Genomic DNA, 15,250 nt, shown 5'->3' with positions numbered 1-15,250 from the left:
CATCGGATCTTGTTAACTACTTCCACATCCTGTATAACGCCCGGGTGGTCGCACATTATGAAGTCTATTTCATTTTTAGTTTCGCCATTAGGACTCCTCCACGTCCACTTACGAGTAGTCCGTTTCTGTAGAAGGTGTTCAAGATCCGTAAATTATTGCGTTCTGCGAACTCTACTAGTAACTCCCCTCTGGCATTTCTAGAGCCGATGCCATATTCCCCAACTGCATGATCTCCAGCCTGCTTCTTGCCTACTTTTGCATTAAAGTCGCCCATCAGTACAGTATACTGTGTCTTTACCTTACTCATTGCTGATTCTACGTCTTCGTAGAAGCGTTCAACCAGTTGACCATCATGGCTGGATGTAGGCGCATAGGCCTGTATCACCTTCATCCTGTACCTCTTATTAAACTTAATCACGATACATAACACCCTCTCATTAATGCTATAGTATTCCTCTATATTGCCAGCTATATTTTTATGAATAAGGAACCCCACTCCTAGTTCTCTTCTGTCAGCTAAGCCACGATAGCATAGGACGTGTCCGTTCTTCAGCACTGTATAAGCCTCCTGTGGCCTCCTAACCTCACTGAGCCCTATTACATCCCATTTAACACCCTCTAATTCCTCGAATAGTACAGCTAGACTCGCCTCACTAGATAAAGTTCTAGCGTTATATGTAGCGAAGTTCAGATTCCAATGACGGCCTGTCCGGACCCAGAGATTCTTAGCACCCTCTGCTGCGTCGCAGGTCTGACCGCCGCCTTGGTCAGTTGCGGTTAATTGGTGTATTCATGTGGGAGGTAGTGGCCAAGTACTACACCAGGGTGGCCAATCCTGCTCTGGTGAGGGAGTGCATTGCTGGCTGTGGTCGCCAGTGAGGCTGCACCCCAGGCCTTTTTACACAAATCCATCATCACGCGGATTTTTTCTTTTTTTTTTTTAATCCGGTTGGGAATTGTCCGGCACCGGGATTCGAACCACGGACCTCTTGCATGCGAAGCTGATGTTCTACCCACTACGCCATCGCTGCATCTTGTATCTTCCTTTCGAAATAATAATAAGTAAATAATAATAAGGAAACGTATTCATCCCACGAATTTAAAGGGCGCTGCAGAAACGAATGTCAACGCACGGAAGCCGCACATCAACTTGTCCGGCGACCATAGTAACATCCACTTATTATCTCATTTCCAACATTTATTTTTATTTTTGCTTGCTTCCGTTTGAGCTAAGAAAATTCGAAGTTCGTATCAAGCCGTCTCGTGTTCACTTTCGGTTTCCTATGCAGTAGCAGCCGTAGACAGCCCTCAATGATCGTTTTGCTGGCTATCCACGTACCAGATGACGTAGGCTCAGGATGGTTACCCAGTAAGACACCCGTCTGTTATACTTCCCGTGTTAACATTTGAAAATTTCTAATACCGAATCAATAGTGCTCTATTCAGTTCGGCGTTACTTTCGAACAGGGCCCTACTCGGATATACTATTTGTTCGAGTAGTTTATGGATGTTTCCGAATGTCAATAACATCTGAATACCTACAAAAATCGCAGCAAAAGTACGATAAAAGACAGGCAGTTAAAACTAAAACGTAAGAAACACTGAAAATATTTGACTGCAAAAAAGCATCTACGTAATTACCAGCAGAAGTGGTAGACAAATGCTGCGACATACAACAGTGCCTCAATGCTAAAGATTCATGCTGTCACCATTGTATTCCCCTAAAGCGACTCAAAGGCAAAGGCCTGGTACTTTTTCTCCTCGATCGATTGTATTTTTGGGCGCAACATGACATCATTTAGCTGGGCTCGGAAAGCCAACTTCTTCCGACACTACCTTCCCTCCTTCTGAAGCCCCGTCTGCGCTGTAGCAAGAGCATCATTGCCGTGCTTCCAGACTATTGCTTGCGCATGCGCTGGGTTGCCTGGAAGATGGAGAACTGCTTTAAGGCGAGCATCCGCGAAAGTGTCTGAAAGTGCATTCAACGGGGGACTACAGATGATTTAACAAACTTCGTTTTCCTTTTACAGTGAAATTGCGTAAGGCAAGGTCATTCCCTAGTGCCCTATAGGCAGAGCCGTCGATGGGGAGAGTCTGGCGAATGGGCGGGGCAGTGACGTCGCGGCGCGGCGATGACGCTGTTCACGTCACCGCCACGCCTCCGCTCCGGCGCCGTCCGCCATATATAGTCTTTCGGCGCGATGGGCGCACGGCTGAGGCTATGTACGCGCTGTTCGTTCATGAAATCTAGCGCTCCTAAACAAATTGCGAACGCGAAATTGTGCAAGAACATTGTTATACAAGTTTAATGAAAAATATGGAGTGAATTCGACATGTCCAAATCATCGTGAAACTGAGTTGTGTACGCCGAATCGAGTCCACGACGTTCTACGATACGCGGTGTGCTTTTAGAGCGCAGCTCTTGGCGCCTGTTCCTGCGTTGTTCGGCATCGCCGTTGGCGTCGTCGGCGTAACCGATAGAGCGAACGAGGACGAAAGACAGCGAACGTTGATTCTGTCGATATCACAAGCCACTGGCCTCTAACATCGCTTTCTTCCTCCGTTATGCGGGCTCGCCCTTCGGTCGGAGCTCGTGTGCATGCAGGGTTGGCGGGTGCGCTGCTACTGTCTCGCTTGTCGTGACGGGGATGTTGATGACGTCTGCAATGCACAGAGTGGCGTGCGTAGCACTCGAGCACTGGCAGTTTCTGTGGCAATATGTAACGAATGTTCCAATGCGAATAGCCAGAAATTCAAGCACAGTTCGCGTTGCCTGAACAGAAAGCTGAGCTCAGGATTCGCGTGAGGGAGTATAGTGATCATCGGTGACCTTTCCAGCTATGAAGATCTGTGGGTTTGCGTCTATATTGCTTTTTTTTCTTGATTAATTTTTTAAAGCTTGAGTTCAATAATAACGACGCTTGGTAATGTTTCTGTCGCTGAAGATGTTTAGTATGGTGCGGCTGGCGTTTCTCCGCACAGTGATCTCGTGAGAAGTTTTTTGACCCAGGGATGATGCTCGCTCCGAACTGTGTACTATAATCTCCTGAACTGTGTACTATATACATAACATTGATTTCTTTATTTGGGAGCGGAGTACCGGCGAGTGCGCAAGATCACTTTACAATCAGAAATCGGATCTCCCATGGTCGCGCTTTCAACAGCATGGGGGTGTTCATGCAAACAGAATTCGCCCTGTTCAATGTCATGGTCATTAAAACATTGCTTTTAGGGCGAACACCTTAGATGCCTCATGAAACGCGCGAATTGGCTGGAGGCCCGAGGCTTCGGCGCAAACACGAGTGAGGCAAAAAATCCTGTGATGACGTAACAAGGACGTCGTAGATAGCTCAAATTTGTGACGTGTCAACGACGTCATGCTGACGTCGGATTACGTTACGTCATTTGTTATTGTCATCACATGACATCGGCTCTTTGCACAGCCTCAGTGATCGCCCGCCGATCACGGAGGCAATGCAATACCTGGGGACGAGCAGAAAGCTTGCAACGCCTCCGATCTTGGAGGCAGTAAAATAATGTGATCACTTCACTAGGACATCATAGATAGCTAAACATTGTGACGTCACAATGACGTCATGTTGACGTCAGCTTACGTTACGTCACCTGATAACGCCATCACATGACATCGGCGCTTCACACACCCTCCGTGATTGGTGGGCCAATCACGAAGGCAGTGCAAATCGGCGAAGTCATGTGATGACGTCATCGCGTGAAGTCACGTTATTCGATGTCATCATGACGTCACAAGCTTTGGTCGTATGGTGACGTCATTACGTGATGATTCTTAACATCCCTCGTGTTGACGCCTCCGACGCGGGACGCCGACCCCGCGGACGCCGGCGGTCAATTTTCGCGTTTGCTGAGGCCTCTACGGTTTTCGCCAGAGCAGGTGCAGGGCCCCTAGAAGGCGAGTGTTAGATGAAAATACTACTTCGTACTGCTAGTCTGTCATAGCGGACATCCTGTTGGTTTAATTTAGAAAATCATTTTTCTGCTCAACTTCACGCTCTATCCTTCCTAAAAACGAAATTTCTCGAGTACATGAGCGCCCCTTGCTATAGTAGAAGAGCTTCCTGCACTAGCACAGACATCGCGTACATACGTGAATGAATAAGAAGCGCAAGGCACATTCGCGTAGCACAGAGGCGCGGATTAATTTACCTGCGGAATTAAGCGTAAAACTGGTAGCATATGCACAAGCGGCAACACACTGCGGTAAATGACACCATAGGCTTACAGTCACAGAGGCGCAGACCACATAACGTGCAACACATGCCAGATAAACGCCGCAGCTGACGCGCGGCGGCACTAACCCGCGATATCGAAATAAATCTTCCCCTCACAACATCTCGGTAGCATTCCAAGCTCGTGCTCAGAACGCGCGATAAATTACGCAAACACAACACATCAGGCTTGACACTTATAGCGTGATCGCTGCAAAATTTCTATTTGCCCAAGCGTTGGAAACGCGAACTATAAACTCCTTTTTTCCGCGTGACAAAACGGTTTTTAGAGTTTGTGCGCCTTAAAGGGCCCTATTGCACAACGAATAATAAGTTTGTGTTAATGGTACGCTGTTTACAATACGAGCAATATCCAAGCGAAATACTCAAGTACGTATCTCGCATATCGGGGTCCAATTTGCTGCGTCTGATGTTTCTAATCCAAAGGCGTTGTCGCTTTTGGATTAGACAACAGCCCATCGCACGCAACAAATTCAAGCGTGAATGCGAGGAGCAGTCGCCATGAATACGCGCGCGAGACCATACGCGGCTTCGCACAAGGGCTTCGCAACCTACGTCCTACGCGCGCTAGTCAGCGATCGTGTAAATGCGGCGTGCCGGCGCTCGCCGTCGCGGCTCAGCCTCTATGGCTCCGCGCCGCGCCGCGCTGCCGCCCGCCGCCGCCAGCGAGGAGAGAGAGTTTACGTCACGAGAAGAAGGCGGCGCTGGGGCGGGGCGTGGAGAGCGGCGAGATGAAACAATCGCCAAACTCTCCCGAAGGGTATATATGGCTCTGCCTATAGGTAGCACTGCAAAAAATAATGTGTATTGAGCGTTAACAGCCCGGCCGTTAACAACCTGGCCTTATTTACAAAACCGACGTCCACCACGTCATATCTGTGCTGGGCGCTAAAGAGCTTCGCTGGTCTTCCAGCTTACAGAGTGGAATGGAAATGGAGTGGAATGGAAAGTGGAGTGGAAATCCCAAAAAATGCAAGCTAATGACAGTCTCCCGCCAGTTTAATAACTCCTCAACATACAAACTGGGTGATGTTTATCTTGACCACGTGTCGTCATACCGGTACTTAGGCGTTACCATTTCTTTCAATCTAACATGGAATGCCCATATTAACGTCATCACGAACAATGCTAACCGTACATTGGGATACATACGTCGAAATTTTAGCAACGCCCCACTTTCCTTGAAGATGCTTCTTTATAAAACCCTCGTGCGCTCGAAATTGGAGTACGCTGCTGCAATCTGGAACCCTCACCACGAAAACTTGATTAGGCACCTTGAGCTAATTCAAAATAACGCTGCACGTTTTATTCTATCGGATTATCACCGTACATCAAGCGTAACAGCAATGAAGCACCATTTGTCACTGCCACCTCTATCACTGCGTCGCAAGTACTTCCGCCTTTGCCTTTTCCATAAGACGTACCATCATCCATCACTGCGTAATGAGCTCATTACGCCTCCCACATATCACTCCTCTCGGATCGACCACGAACACAAGGTTAAAGGTACTTTCTGCTACACAAACACATTTTCTTGCTCCTTCATACCGGTCACATCAAACGATTGGAATCGGCTACCAGGTGACATCGTTTCCATCTCTGATCATTCCCTCTTTCGTCATTCTTTATCAGCTCACCTATTTCGCGATAGCTCTCCTTAGTCATCCGATCTATTCCCCCTCCCTACGAATTTCTGTCTCCACGTGTCAAGATGCCAGCGTTTTTTAGTGGATTCTTGATTTTTTGTGTGTGCGTGTCATTTCTCTTACTTTTACACTTTCTTGCTAGTACTGTATAATTTTACCACATTCACTATTTGCTTTTTGTGATTTCCTTATTTTTACGTTTCACTTTTGTTGCGTTTCATTGAGTAGAGATGTTACTTGCTTTAGTCTTATTCATGTATAAAATAGCACGTTCTTTTTCCGTTGTTTTGTATTTTTCATGTTGTAACCCACTCCCCTCTGTAAAGCTTCGGCGATTGAGGGTAACAAAATAAATAAATAAATAAATGGCTCCTCATTTTTTTAGCAGTGAAGCTGTTTAAGTTATCGGCAACTTGTGCTCCGCCGTGAAAAACTCCTCAGGTGAGTATGCGCGACAGGAATCGGGGGCAAGCCCCGCTACCAAGTACAGCAGGCACGAGCGTTAGACGAAAACTATGCTCGGTGAAGTAGAGCACCTGAAACACGTGAAAGAGAAAGAGAGAAGGAAAGAGAGAAAGATAGCAATGGAAAAAAAAGAGAAAGAAAAAATAGAGAGAAATAAAGGAAATAAAGACATATAGAGATAAAAAGGCAGAAAAAGACATAGAAAGAGAGAGAAGAAAATGACAAGACACAAAAAAAGATAGAAAGAGAGCAGAGAGCAAGACATAATGAAAAACAGAAATAGAGAGAAAGAAGCAGAAAGAGAGAGAAAGGGATAGAAAGAAATAAGCAATAAATAGAGAGAGAGGGAAAGGCAAGAGAAAGAAAGAGAAAAAGGGCGAAAAAGAAGGAAATAGAAGGAAACCGATCCAAAAAGAGATACAAGAAACAGAGAGAAAGAGAAAGAAATAGAAGAAAGAAGAAAATAAAGGGAAACAAGGATGGACGCCCAGTTCCACTCTTCCATCAGGCTTGGCACCACTATAGTGCGAAGCTGCCGTAATTAGTTTTTCTTTTTATGGCGATGGCAATTACATGCACACTCTCGAAGGGATTTTGGCGTCGCCGTTGCCGTCATTTTCAGCATAAAGTCATAATAATAATATGTGGGGCTTTACGTCCCAAAACCACGATACGATTGTGAGAGACGCCGTAGTAGAGGGCTCCGGAAATTTCGACCACCTGGGGTTCTTTAACGTGCACCTAAATCTAAGTACATGGGCCTCAAACGTTTTCGCCCCCATCGAAAATACAGCCGCCGCGGCCGGATTTCGATCCCAAGAGCTTCGGGTCAGCAGTCGAGCGCCATAACCACTAGACCACCGTGGAGGGGCTTTTCAGTATAAAGTCCAAATTGATAACATCACCCCGCGCATCGTATTTTCTACACGTGAGTAAAAGCTGGCGACAAACGCGGCTGAAGCGGAGATGAAACGAGCCGGCCGTCTCCGTCGCACTTAGGGCGCATGCGATAACACCACCCTGCGCGTGAGGCCTGCAGTCGACTGCTCATCAAGTAGAGAGGAAACGCCCCGCCTGTCTTTCGTAAGGAGCATGAAGTGACGGGGGTGGAAGGGAGAGGGGTTGCGGCGTCGCTCGAAGGGCGCGATCGCTGGCGTGCGCGCTATCTCGACAGGCATCAGGAGACAGGTCGTATACTTGCTGTGCTCGCAACGCTTACTTCACGTATAAAGAACTGAAAGCACGACAACCATTTCGTTCTCTGAAGCGGCCGTATTCTCTTAAATCTGCGTTCTGTTGAGTTACGCGAGATCGCAATGTTATTAGACTCGCAATGTTATTAGACTGCTATAAAAGTGGAGCCATGACGTCTGTATCGCAGGAGTACATATGTAGTGTTTATTGCTTTCTTGTAAAATTAGATAGCCAGCACCACAACCACTACTGACGTTGCACCAACATTACGCCTGCATAGGCTGTTTTTCCAAACCAGTTTATAGACCTGGCGCGGCTCTGTCGTATATTAGCTGATTGCCGCGCAGAATGCTTGGGTTCGATTCCTGCTGGGATCCTAATTTTTATTCTTTCTAATCGTCGGGTCAACGCTGCCGATGTCGGTTTCTCATAACGCTCTCGCATTTAAATTACCAATATCTGTTCTCGCCGTTCCTGGGTAGATATAAACTCTCTATCCCCTGTGGCGCATACCCGTACACCGCGGCCCGTGGTACACGGGTATGTGTCACACGTTCTGGAGGATAGTGTTTGACGACGTACGCGACAGGATTTTCACATTATTCGTGCCATCACCCGACAGTCATATTTGTCAAATCCTCTTACCCTCCCATGCCAATGTTGGTCTACACCAAGTTAGGGAGGCGATCAAGAGAGCACCGAGACGTAGGCGGCTAGATAGATAGATAGATAGATAGATAGATAGATAGATAGATAGATAGATAGATAGATAGATAGATAGATAGATAGATAGATAGATAGATAGATAGATAGATAGATAGATAGATAGATAGATAGATAGATAGATAGATAGATAGATAGATAGATAGATAGATAGATAGATAGATAGATAGATAGATAGATAGATAGATAGATAGATAGATAGATAGATAGATAGATAGATAGATAGAAAGAAAGAAAGAAAGATAGATAGATAGATAGATAGATAGATAGATAGATAGATAGATAGATAGATAGATAGATAGATAGATAGATAGATAGATAGATAGATAGATAGATAGATAGATAGATAGATAGATAGATAGATAGATAGATAGATAGATAGATAGATAGAAATGTTCAAAGTGTGAAATGTTCGCTAAAAAATGCTTCGCATTTAAAACAATGCAAGCGCTGGTACATTGATGAGTTATGCAAAACACTGGGTGCGAAAGAGCCTGATGCTAGAGAAACAAATTGCAGAAGGCTCTGTTGAAGGGCCATTTGCTGCAGGTTACTGCGTTGAAAACTGCGTGAAAACGACCCGAATGCTAAGAAAACATAAGAACAGCACTTGTGTTGTTTGTTACCCTTCGTCCCGTTTACGCGCTGTTTTCAACGCAGTAACAGGTATACCAACTGGCCCTTCAAGCGACCCTTTTGCAATTTAAAGGAGTAATTAATTGAATTGATAGTTACAGGCAAATAATAATTAAGTGTATAGATATAGTAAAAAATTAATTGAGGGATATGATTGGAAAGCATCAGATGATAGGCTAAAGAGAGAGGGTGAATGCTCCCCCCCCCCCATTGTTAGATTCTTGCTAATAAACCTTTTTTCAAGTAATCCTAGAACGCCCCGCGGGAGTGTGAAGCACTATAGGAAAAATGTGTACATCGAGCGAGCCAGGTTCGGTAGCCCGCGGCTCGTTGGCGCCGTGGGAGCACGAAACGAAAAGAACACGTTGAATATTCTTACATCATAAAACAATTCACATATCCGAACGCATCTGCATGTATCTCTACGCATGAAATGTGAAAGGAATAACGCAGTCAGTGTAGGTATTGCCGAGCGTATGTATGTATGTCGGACGTAGCATTTAAACGGCACGTGTGTTACCGCGTGCCGATGCCGTAAAGACGTTCTGTCGTCATCAATATGAGCCGAACACCGAATTAATGTTTAGTGTACGAATACTTGTAATGCACTAATGTAAATGGGGCGTACTGAATCGCCATAGACACATTTCCGTTTGAGCATTTGGTGTAGTGAAGACTTTTGCGCTTGCTCGCTGCGTTTAGCCGCTATGGCCTATTTCAAAGGTAATTTCAGCGTTTCAGGTCATCTTGCTCACGACTATACATATCTGCGGCATACATTCACCTGCTAGCCATCACGCGAAAGCACAACCAGCGTTTCTAAAATGCAACAACTGCAGTGAGTATCAACGAAGTGTCGTAAAAGCTTATCGTTTGATGCATATATGGTGCGAGCGACGCGCACCGGGTATATATCTATACTTTATTTCAGTATACCTTATACTTGAATGTATACTTTTTTTTTTAGTAAACGCCAACTATACTCTCTCGAGTACTCTTTGCATATCACAACCTCACCTTCAGCTTGTCGAAAGTGTCGACGGACCTTGATTCCAAATGGATCCAGTGCATAGACCGCTCTTGAACTTCATCTAGGAAGACGAATTGTACTGTTTTATTTAATTTATGCTGTAGGGGCAGGGGACACGGCCCGGCTCGCACGGGACTAACTTCGTCCCATGTTTCTTTTAGTCATCTCTAGAACGGACGAAGCCTCAAAGCGGTGAAGACCAAAACTGTGTACTGGCAAAAACCAGATGTATGCACTTAGGGACAAGGAAGACAAAGGCATTAACACTATGGGTAGTGTCGTGTACGCGCACATCAACCGACACACGGCCACTCCAGAGGTTGTGCCTCGCTTGCCGGTGCTGCCCGACGAGCTCACGCGCATGGCGCCTTCCTCAGACTCTCGTCCCCAGCTCCTGCATATCGTGTTACGTCTTCAGCCCTCGCTGTAACTTCCTCTGCCTCCTCTCGTCCGCTTCTAAAAGAAAGCAATAAAACAGTCTCCTGCCAGCCGCGTCTCGTGTGGTTCCTGTGCTGCGGGGCTCCGAACCCCCAACATAACACTGGCGACGAGAAGTGGAATTTTATAAGTGCGCAGCTCTCTAGGTTACGCCCATGGCTACTGGAGGAATGCAGGCCGCCATCGAGCCTTTTAGCGGCAAGAACTGGTCATCCTGGATCCAGCGCCTGACCTTCTACTTCGTGGCGAACGACGTCTGCGACGAGCAAAAGAAGCGCGCGCTCCTCCTGACGCTATGCGGAGCCGACACCTTTGAGACTGCCTGCGCTCTGGTCGCACCGAAGACGCCTGAAGAGGTGGGCTATACCGACATAGTTGCCCTTCTGCAGAAACACTTCGATCCACGACTGTCTGAGTTGTACAGCCGGTACGTGTTCCAGCGACGCGACCAGCGGCCGGAAGAGTCGATCAGCAACTACTTTGCAGCCCTCAGAAGCTTGTCAGCTGACTGTAACTTCGGAGTGCCAGCGACAACGTCTGCTACATCGACGCCACCGGCAGAAGGCCACGCAGCCGTTCTGGCGAACCCCACCATGCTGCCCCAAGATGTGATGCTTCGCGACAGGTTCGTGTGCGGCATCCGCGACGAGCATCTGCAGCAGCGACTGTTCGCGGAGAAAGACTTGACTTTTCAACGCGCGTTGGACTTGGCACTGTCGTCCGAAAGTGCGTCGAAGCAGCAACGAGGACTTAAGGGAGCGACGAGCTCCGGAGAGGTGCATAAGACTTCACAGTCTAAAAAGGAAAGCAAACATTCGGCTCAGCAGCGGCGCTGCTACCGATGCGACGGCTGGCACGAGGCAGACACCTGCAAGTTCAGGACAGCGCAATGTCGTTTTTGTTCCAAAAAGGGTCACATCGAGAACGCCTGCATCTCCAAAAAGAAGAAAAACAAAGAAGGCAACCTCAACGCCCGGCAAGGAACTCACATGGTTAACGCCCAACCTGTGTGCTACGACCTCGAAGACACCGATAGGTGTTACGACCTACATGCCGTGAGTGGGCGACAACCCTGCCCTAAATTCCTCGTTGACGTGAAAGTCGAGTGAAGGCCCCTGAAATTCGAAGTGGACACGGGCGCCGCATGTTCTCTCATCAGTGAGGCTACCTACCACCAAACGTGGCCATCGAACGCCCCAAAGTTTTCGAGAGAACCCCTAGACTTACGCACCTGGTCAGGGGAAGAACTTGACACCGTCGGTTCGGCACAGGTTCGTGTGCGTTTCAAATCAAAGGACTACGTGCTGCCCCTGCTAGATGAAAGGGACTGGGTGCAACCTGCTCGGACGTGACTGGTTTTCAGCACTGAACATCCGTGTTCACGGAATAAACCAGGTCGCCGAACCAAGTCAAGAGATCCAGGAGGTTCTCGCACTCCATCCTGATGTATTTAAGGAAGGTATCGACGGCTACGTGGGTCCATTGGTTCACTTGGACTTGGAAGAAGGTGCCACACCCAAGTTTTGCAAAGCACGTCCAGTACCTCTAGCTTACCAAGAGCCTATGGAGGAAGAGCTCGACCGTCTGCAAAAAGAAGGTATCCTGGGGCCGACGCAACATGCCGAAATGGCCACACCTTTGGTGTGGGTGCGCAAAAAGGATGGAACATTTCGCGTTTGTGGGGATTACAGGAGCACAGTTAACGCGGTGGTCAAGAAGACGGCGTACCCACTGCCGACAACTGCGGAGATGTTCGCAAAGTTGCGCGGTGGGACGACATTTTCGACGCTAGACCTGTACCAAGCCTATCAGCAGCTAAGAGTGGACGACGAGACAGCCGCATTGCTCACCGTCAACACCACCAAAGGACTGTTGAAGGTGAATCGTCTCCCTTTTGGAGTATCCGCTGCGCCAGCCATCTTCCAGCGGATGATGGAGACTACACTGGCCGGAATTCAGGGGGTGAGTGTCTACCTTGACGACATTATTGTCAGCGAGAAGGACGTTAAAGAGCATGCGCAACGTCTAGAGGAAGTCCTAACGAGGCTAAGCGACAAAGGTCTGCGACTCAAGCGAGAGAAATGCCGCTTCGGCATCAGCTCAGTCCAATTTCTCGGTCATAAAATCGATGCTCAGGGTGTCCATACGACCGAAGAGAAGGTAAAGGCAATCCTCGAGGCGCCAAAACCGACTGACAAGACCTCTCTGCAGGCTTTCTTAGGGCTTCTCGCCTTTTACGATCGTTTTTTGGAGAACAGAGCGACGGTAGCTGCAGAGTTGTATGTGCTTCTCGAGAGGAACACGCCCTGGAAGTGGGAGAAAAAACATCAGGATGCGTTCGAGATGCTTAAGAAGATGATTCGGTCTTCGACAGTCCTTGCGCATTATGACGAAAAAAGGCCTCTCATTCTGTCCGTGGATGCGTCGCCATACGGCATCGGCGCAATTCTCGCTCAAAAGGATGCGTTCGGCCGAGAGGCTCCCATTGCATTCGCGTCACGAACTTTGGGAACCGCTGAGAAAAACTACTCGCAGCTCGATAAAGAGGGCCTTGCGGTAGTTTATGGCGTCAGCCACTTTCACCAATATGTCGCTGGCCGGCACGTGACCGTATTAACGGATCACCAACCGCTCCTAGGCATCATGGGGGAAAAGAAGCAAATCCCTCAGATATTGTCACCGAGGATGACTCGATGGTGTCTGAAATTGGCCACATATGACTACGACTTGGTGTACAGGCCTGGACGCCTGCACCAAAATGCTGACGCACTCAGCAGGCTGCCACTGCCCGCGCAGGTAGATGAGCCATGCTCCCCTGGAGATGTGCTTATGCTTGCATCCGCGCCACGTTTCGAGCTGTCACCGCGTCAACTGGCTGAGCTGACCCGGAATGACCCACTGTTATCCCGCGTGATGACAGCCGTCGCAAACGGAGAGCTACGGAGGTTGCCCAAGCAGGAATTTTCGGCGTTCACAAAGCTTGGACACGAGCTTTCGCTACAGGAAGGCTGCGTTATCCGTGGTGCCAGACTGGTCGTTCCAGAGAAAGCAAGGAAGGACGTGCTCGACTTAGCACATGCAGGTCACAGGGGCGTGGTAGATATGAAGGCGTGCGCTCGAGGCTATTTTTGGTGGCCCGGTGTCGACAACGACATAGAGCGGGTGGTCAAAAGTTGTGCAACTTGCTGCCAGTACCAGAAAACGCCAACTAAAGCACCAGCTCCCGAGTGGAAACGTGCGACAACACCATGGCACACAATCCACGCTGACTTCGCTGGGCCTGTGGAGGGAAGGATGCTCCTAATTGTAGTCGACGCATACAGCAAGTGGCTCGAAGTGCGCACTATGCGGAACATACAGTCGCCGACACTGATCGAGGAACTGCGAAACCTGTTCGCAACTTTCGGCATTCCCGAAAGGGTGGTCACGGATAACGGCCCGTCCTTTGTTTCTGCGGAAATGGAAGAATTTCTGAAGAAGAATCGGGTGACGCACATCACAAGTGCGCCCTATCATCCGGCCACGAATGGGCAAGCCGAAAGAATGGTGTATGAAACGAAACAGGCACTTGCAAAGGATCAGTCAGGTACATTTGCGTGCAGGCTGGCTCGTTTTCAGCTGAAACAGCACACCACCGTTTCAGTAACGACGGGCAAAACACCAGCTGCACTCATGTTCGGCCGCGAGCTCTCAACGGCACTGACACGCATTCAGCCGCGACCAGCTGAGAGGGTGACTACTGACCACAGCGTTGCTGAGTTGCCAAGAAAGATAGAAATCGGGCAACCAGTCTTTTTCCGCAACTTTGCAGGAAGTCCTGCTTGGGTTGGCGGAACCGTGTTAAAGAGACTCGGACATCGATCTTGGCTAATCAAGTCAAGAAGCGGAACGGTTCGTCGGCACCTTGATCACATAAAGCCAGGTGCAGAGGCCTACCCGACAGAAGATTCGCCGCGGAACGATCAAACGAACGGACCAGTAGCAAGTGATCAACAAGACAGAGTGCCGGCTCCGTACGTGATCTCGCTCCCAGCGGAAGCGCCGCCGCCGCATGATCTGCCCACAACGCCCGACTCCGAGCATAGCGAAGCTGAGGCCAGGCTGGACACTTGTGCGACGCAAGCTCGCGATGACCAACCCAGCGGGTCCGCGCAGCACCAAAGTGCGCCTAGGCCCCAACGTGATCGGCGTCCACCTGACCGATCCGGTGACCCCATCTAAGGGCTAAGGGATGTCGTGTACGCGCACATCAACCGACACACGGCCACTCCAGAGGTTGTGCCTCGCTCGCCGGTGCTGCCCGACGCGCTCACGCGCATGGCGCCTTCCTCAGACTCTCGTCCCCAGCTCTTGCATATCGTGTTACGTCTTCAGCCCTCGCTGTAACTTCCTCTGCCTCCTCTCGTCCGCTTCTAAAAGAAAGCAATAAAACAGTCTCCTGCCAGCCGCTGTCTCGTGTGGTTCCTGTGCTGCGGGGCTCCGAACCCCCAACATAACAGGTAGGATAGCTTAAACAGCTGAGGAGTTTTACGGAGGTCTGTACAATAGCCGGGGCAACCAGGAAGATAATGTAAGAAGTAGTAGTAGCCCAGAGGAATCGGACTTCCCAGCGGTAACGACAGGGGAAATAAAGAAAGCCTTGGAGGGAAAAAGAGGCGAAGCCCCTGGTGAGGATCACGTAACATCAGATCTGTTGAAAGATTGGACAGACTGTGTTATAAAAACTGGCCACCCTGTATACGAAATGTTTCTTAACGGTGAGGGTATCAGAATCTTGGAAGAATACTAAGATCATCTTAATCCATAAAAAAGGGGACGTCAAGGACTTTAAAAATTGCAGACCGATCAGCTTA

General features: G+C 48.7%; 1 protein-coding gene across 1 annotated transcript; it reads left to right on the top strand.

Annotated features, from left to right (window-relative positions):
* The first annotated feature begins 10,552 nt into the window (after positions 1–10,552).
* Positions 10,553–14,625, top strand: LOC119395190 (uncharacterized). The gene is made up of 4 exons (XM_037662469.1): positions 10,553–11,452; positions 11,715–12,040; positions 12,656–13,817; positions 14,431–14,625. Exons 1-4 carry the CDS (start codon positions 10,553–10,555, stop codon positions 14,623–14,625), a joined length of 2,583 nt encoding a protein of 860 aa, XP_037518397.1.
* Positions 14,626–15,250: the final 625 nt, after the last annotated feature.

Source organism: Rhipicephalus sanguineus, chromosome 5, assembly GCF_013339695.2.
Source record: "Rhipicephalus sanguineus isolate Rsan-2018 chromosome 5, BIME_Rsan_1.4, whole genome shotgun sequence".
Classification (NCBI taxonomy): domain Eukaryota; kingdom Metazoa; phylum Arthropoda; class Arachnida; order Ixodida; family Ixodidae; genus Rhipicephalus; species Rhipicephalus sanguineus.
Note: the sequence above shows the minus strand (reverse complement) of the source record. Positions and strands in the feature narration are given on the sequence as shown.

Excerpts from the sequence above, each read along its gene's own strand:
- LOC119395190 (XM_037662469.1), top strand. The coding sequence starts at position 10,553 with ATGGCTACTGGAGGAATGCAGGCCGCCATCGAGCCTTTTAGCGGCAAG. Across the intron at positions 11,453-11,714 it reads GGTGTTACGACCTACATGCC|ATGAAAGGGACTGGGTGCAA; the intron begins GTGAGTGGGCGA and ends TGCCCCTGCTAG. Across the intron at positions 13,818-14,430 it reads CTTTCGGCATTCCCGAAAGG|CGGAAGCGCCGCCGCCGCAT; the intron begins GTGGTCACGGAT and ends TCTCGCTCCCAG.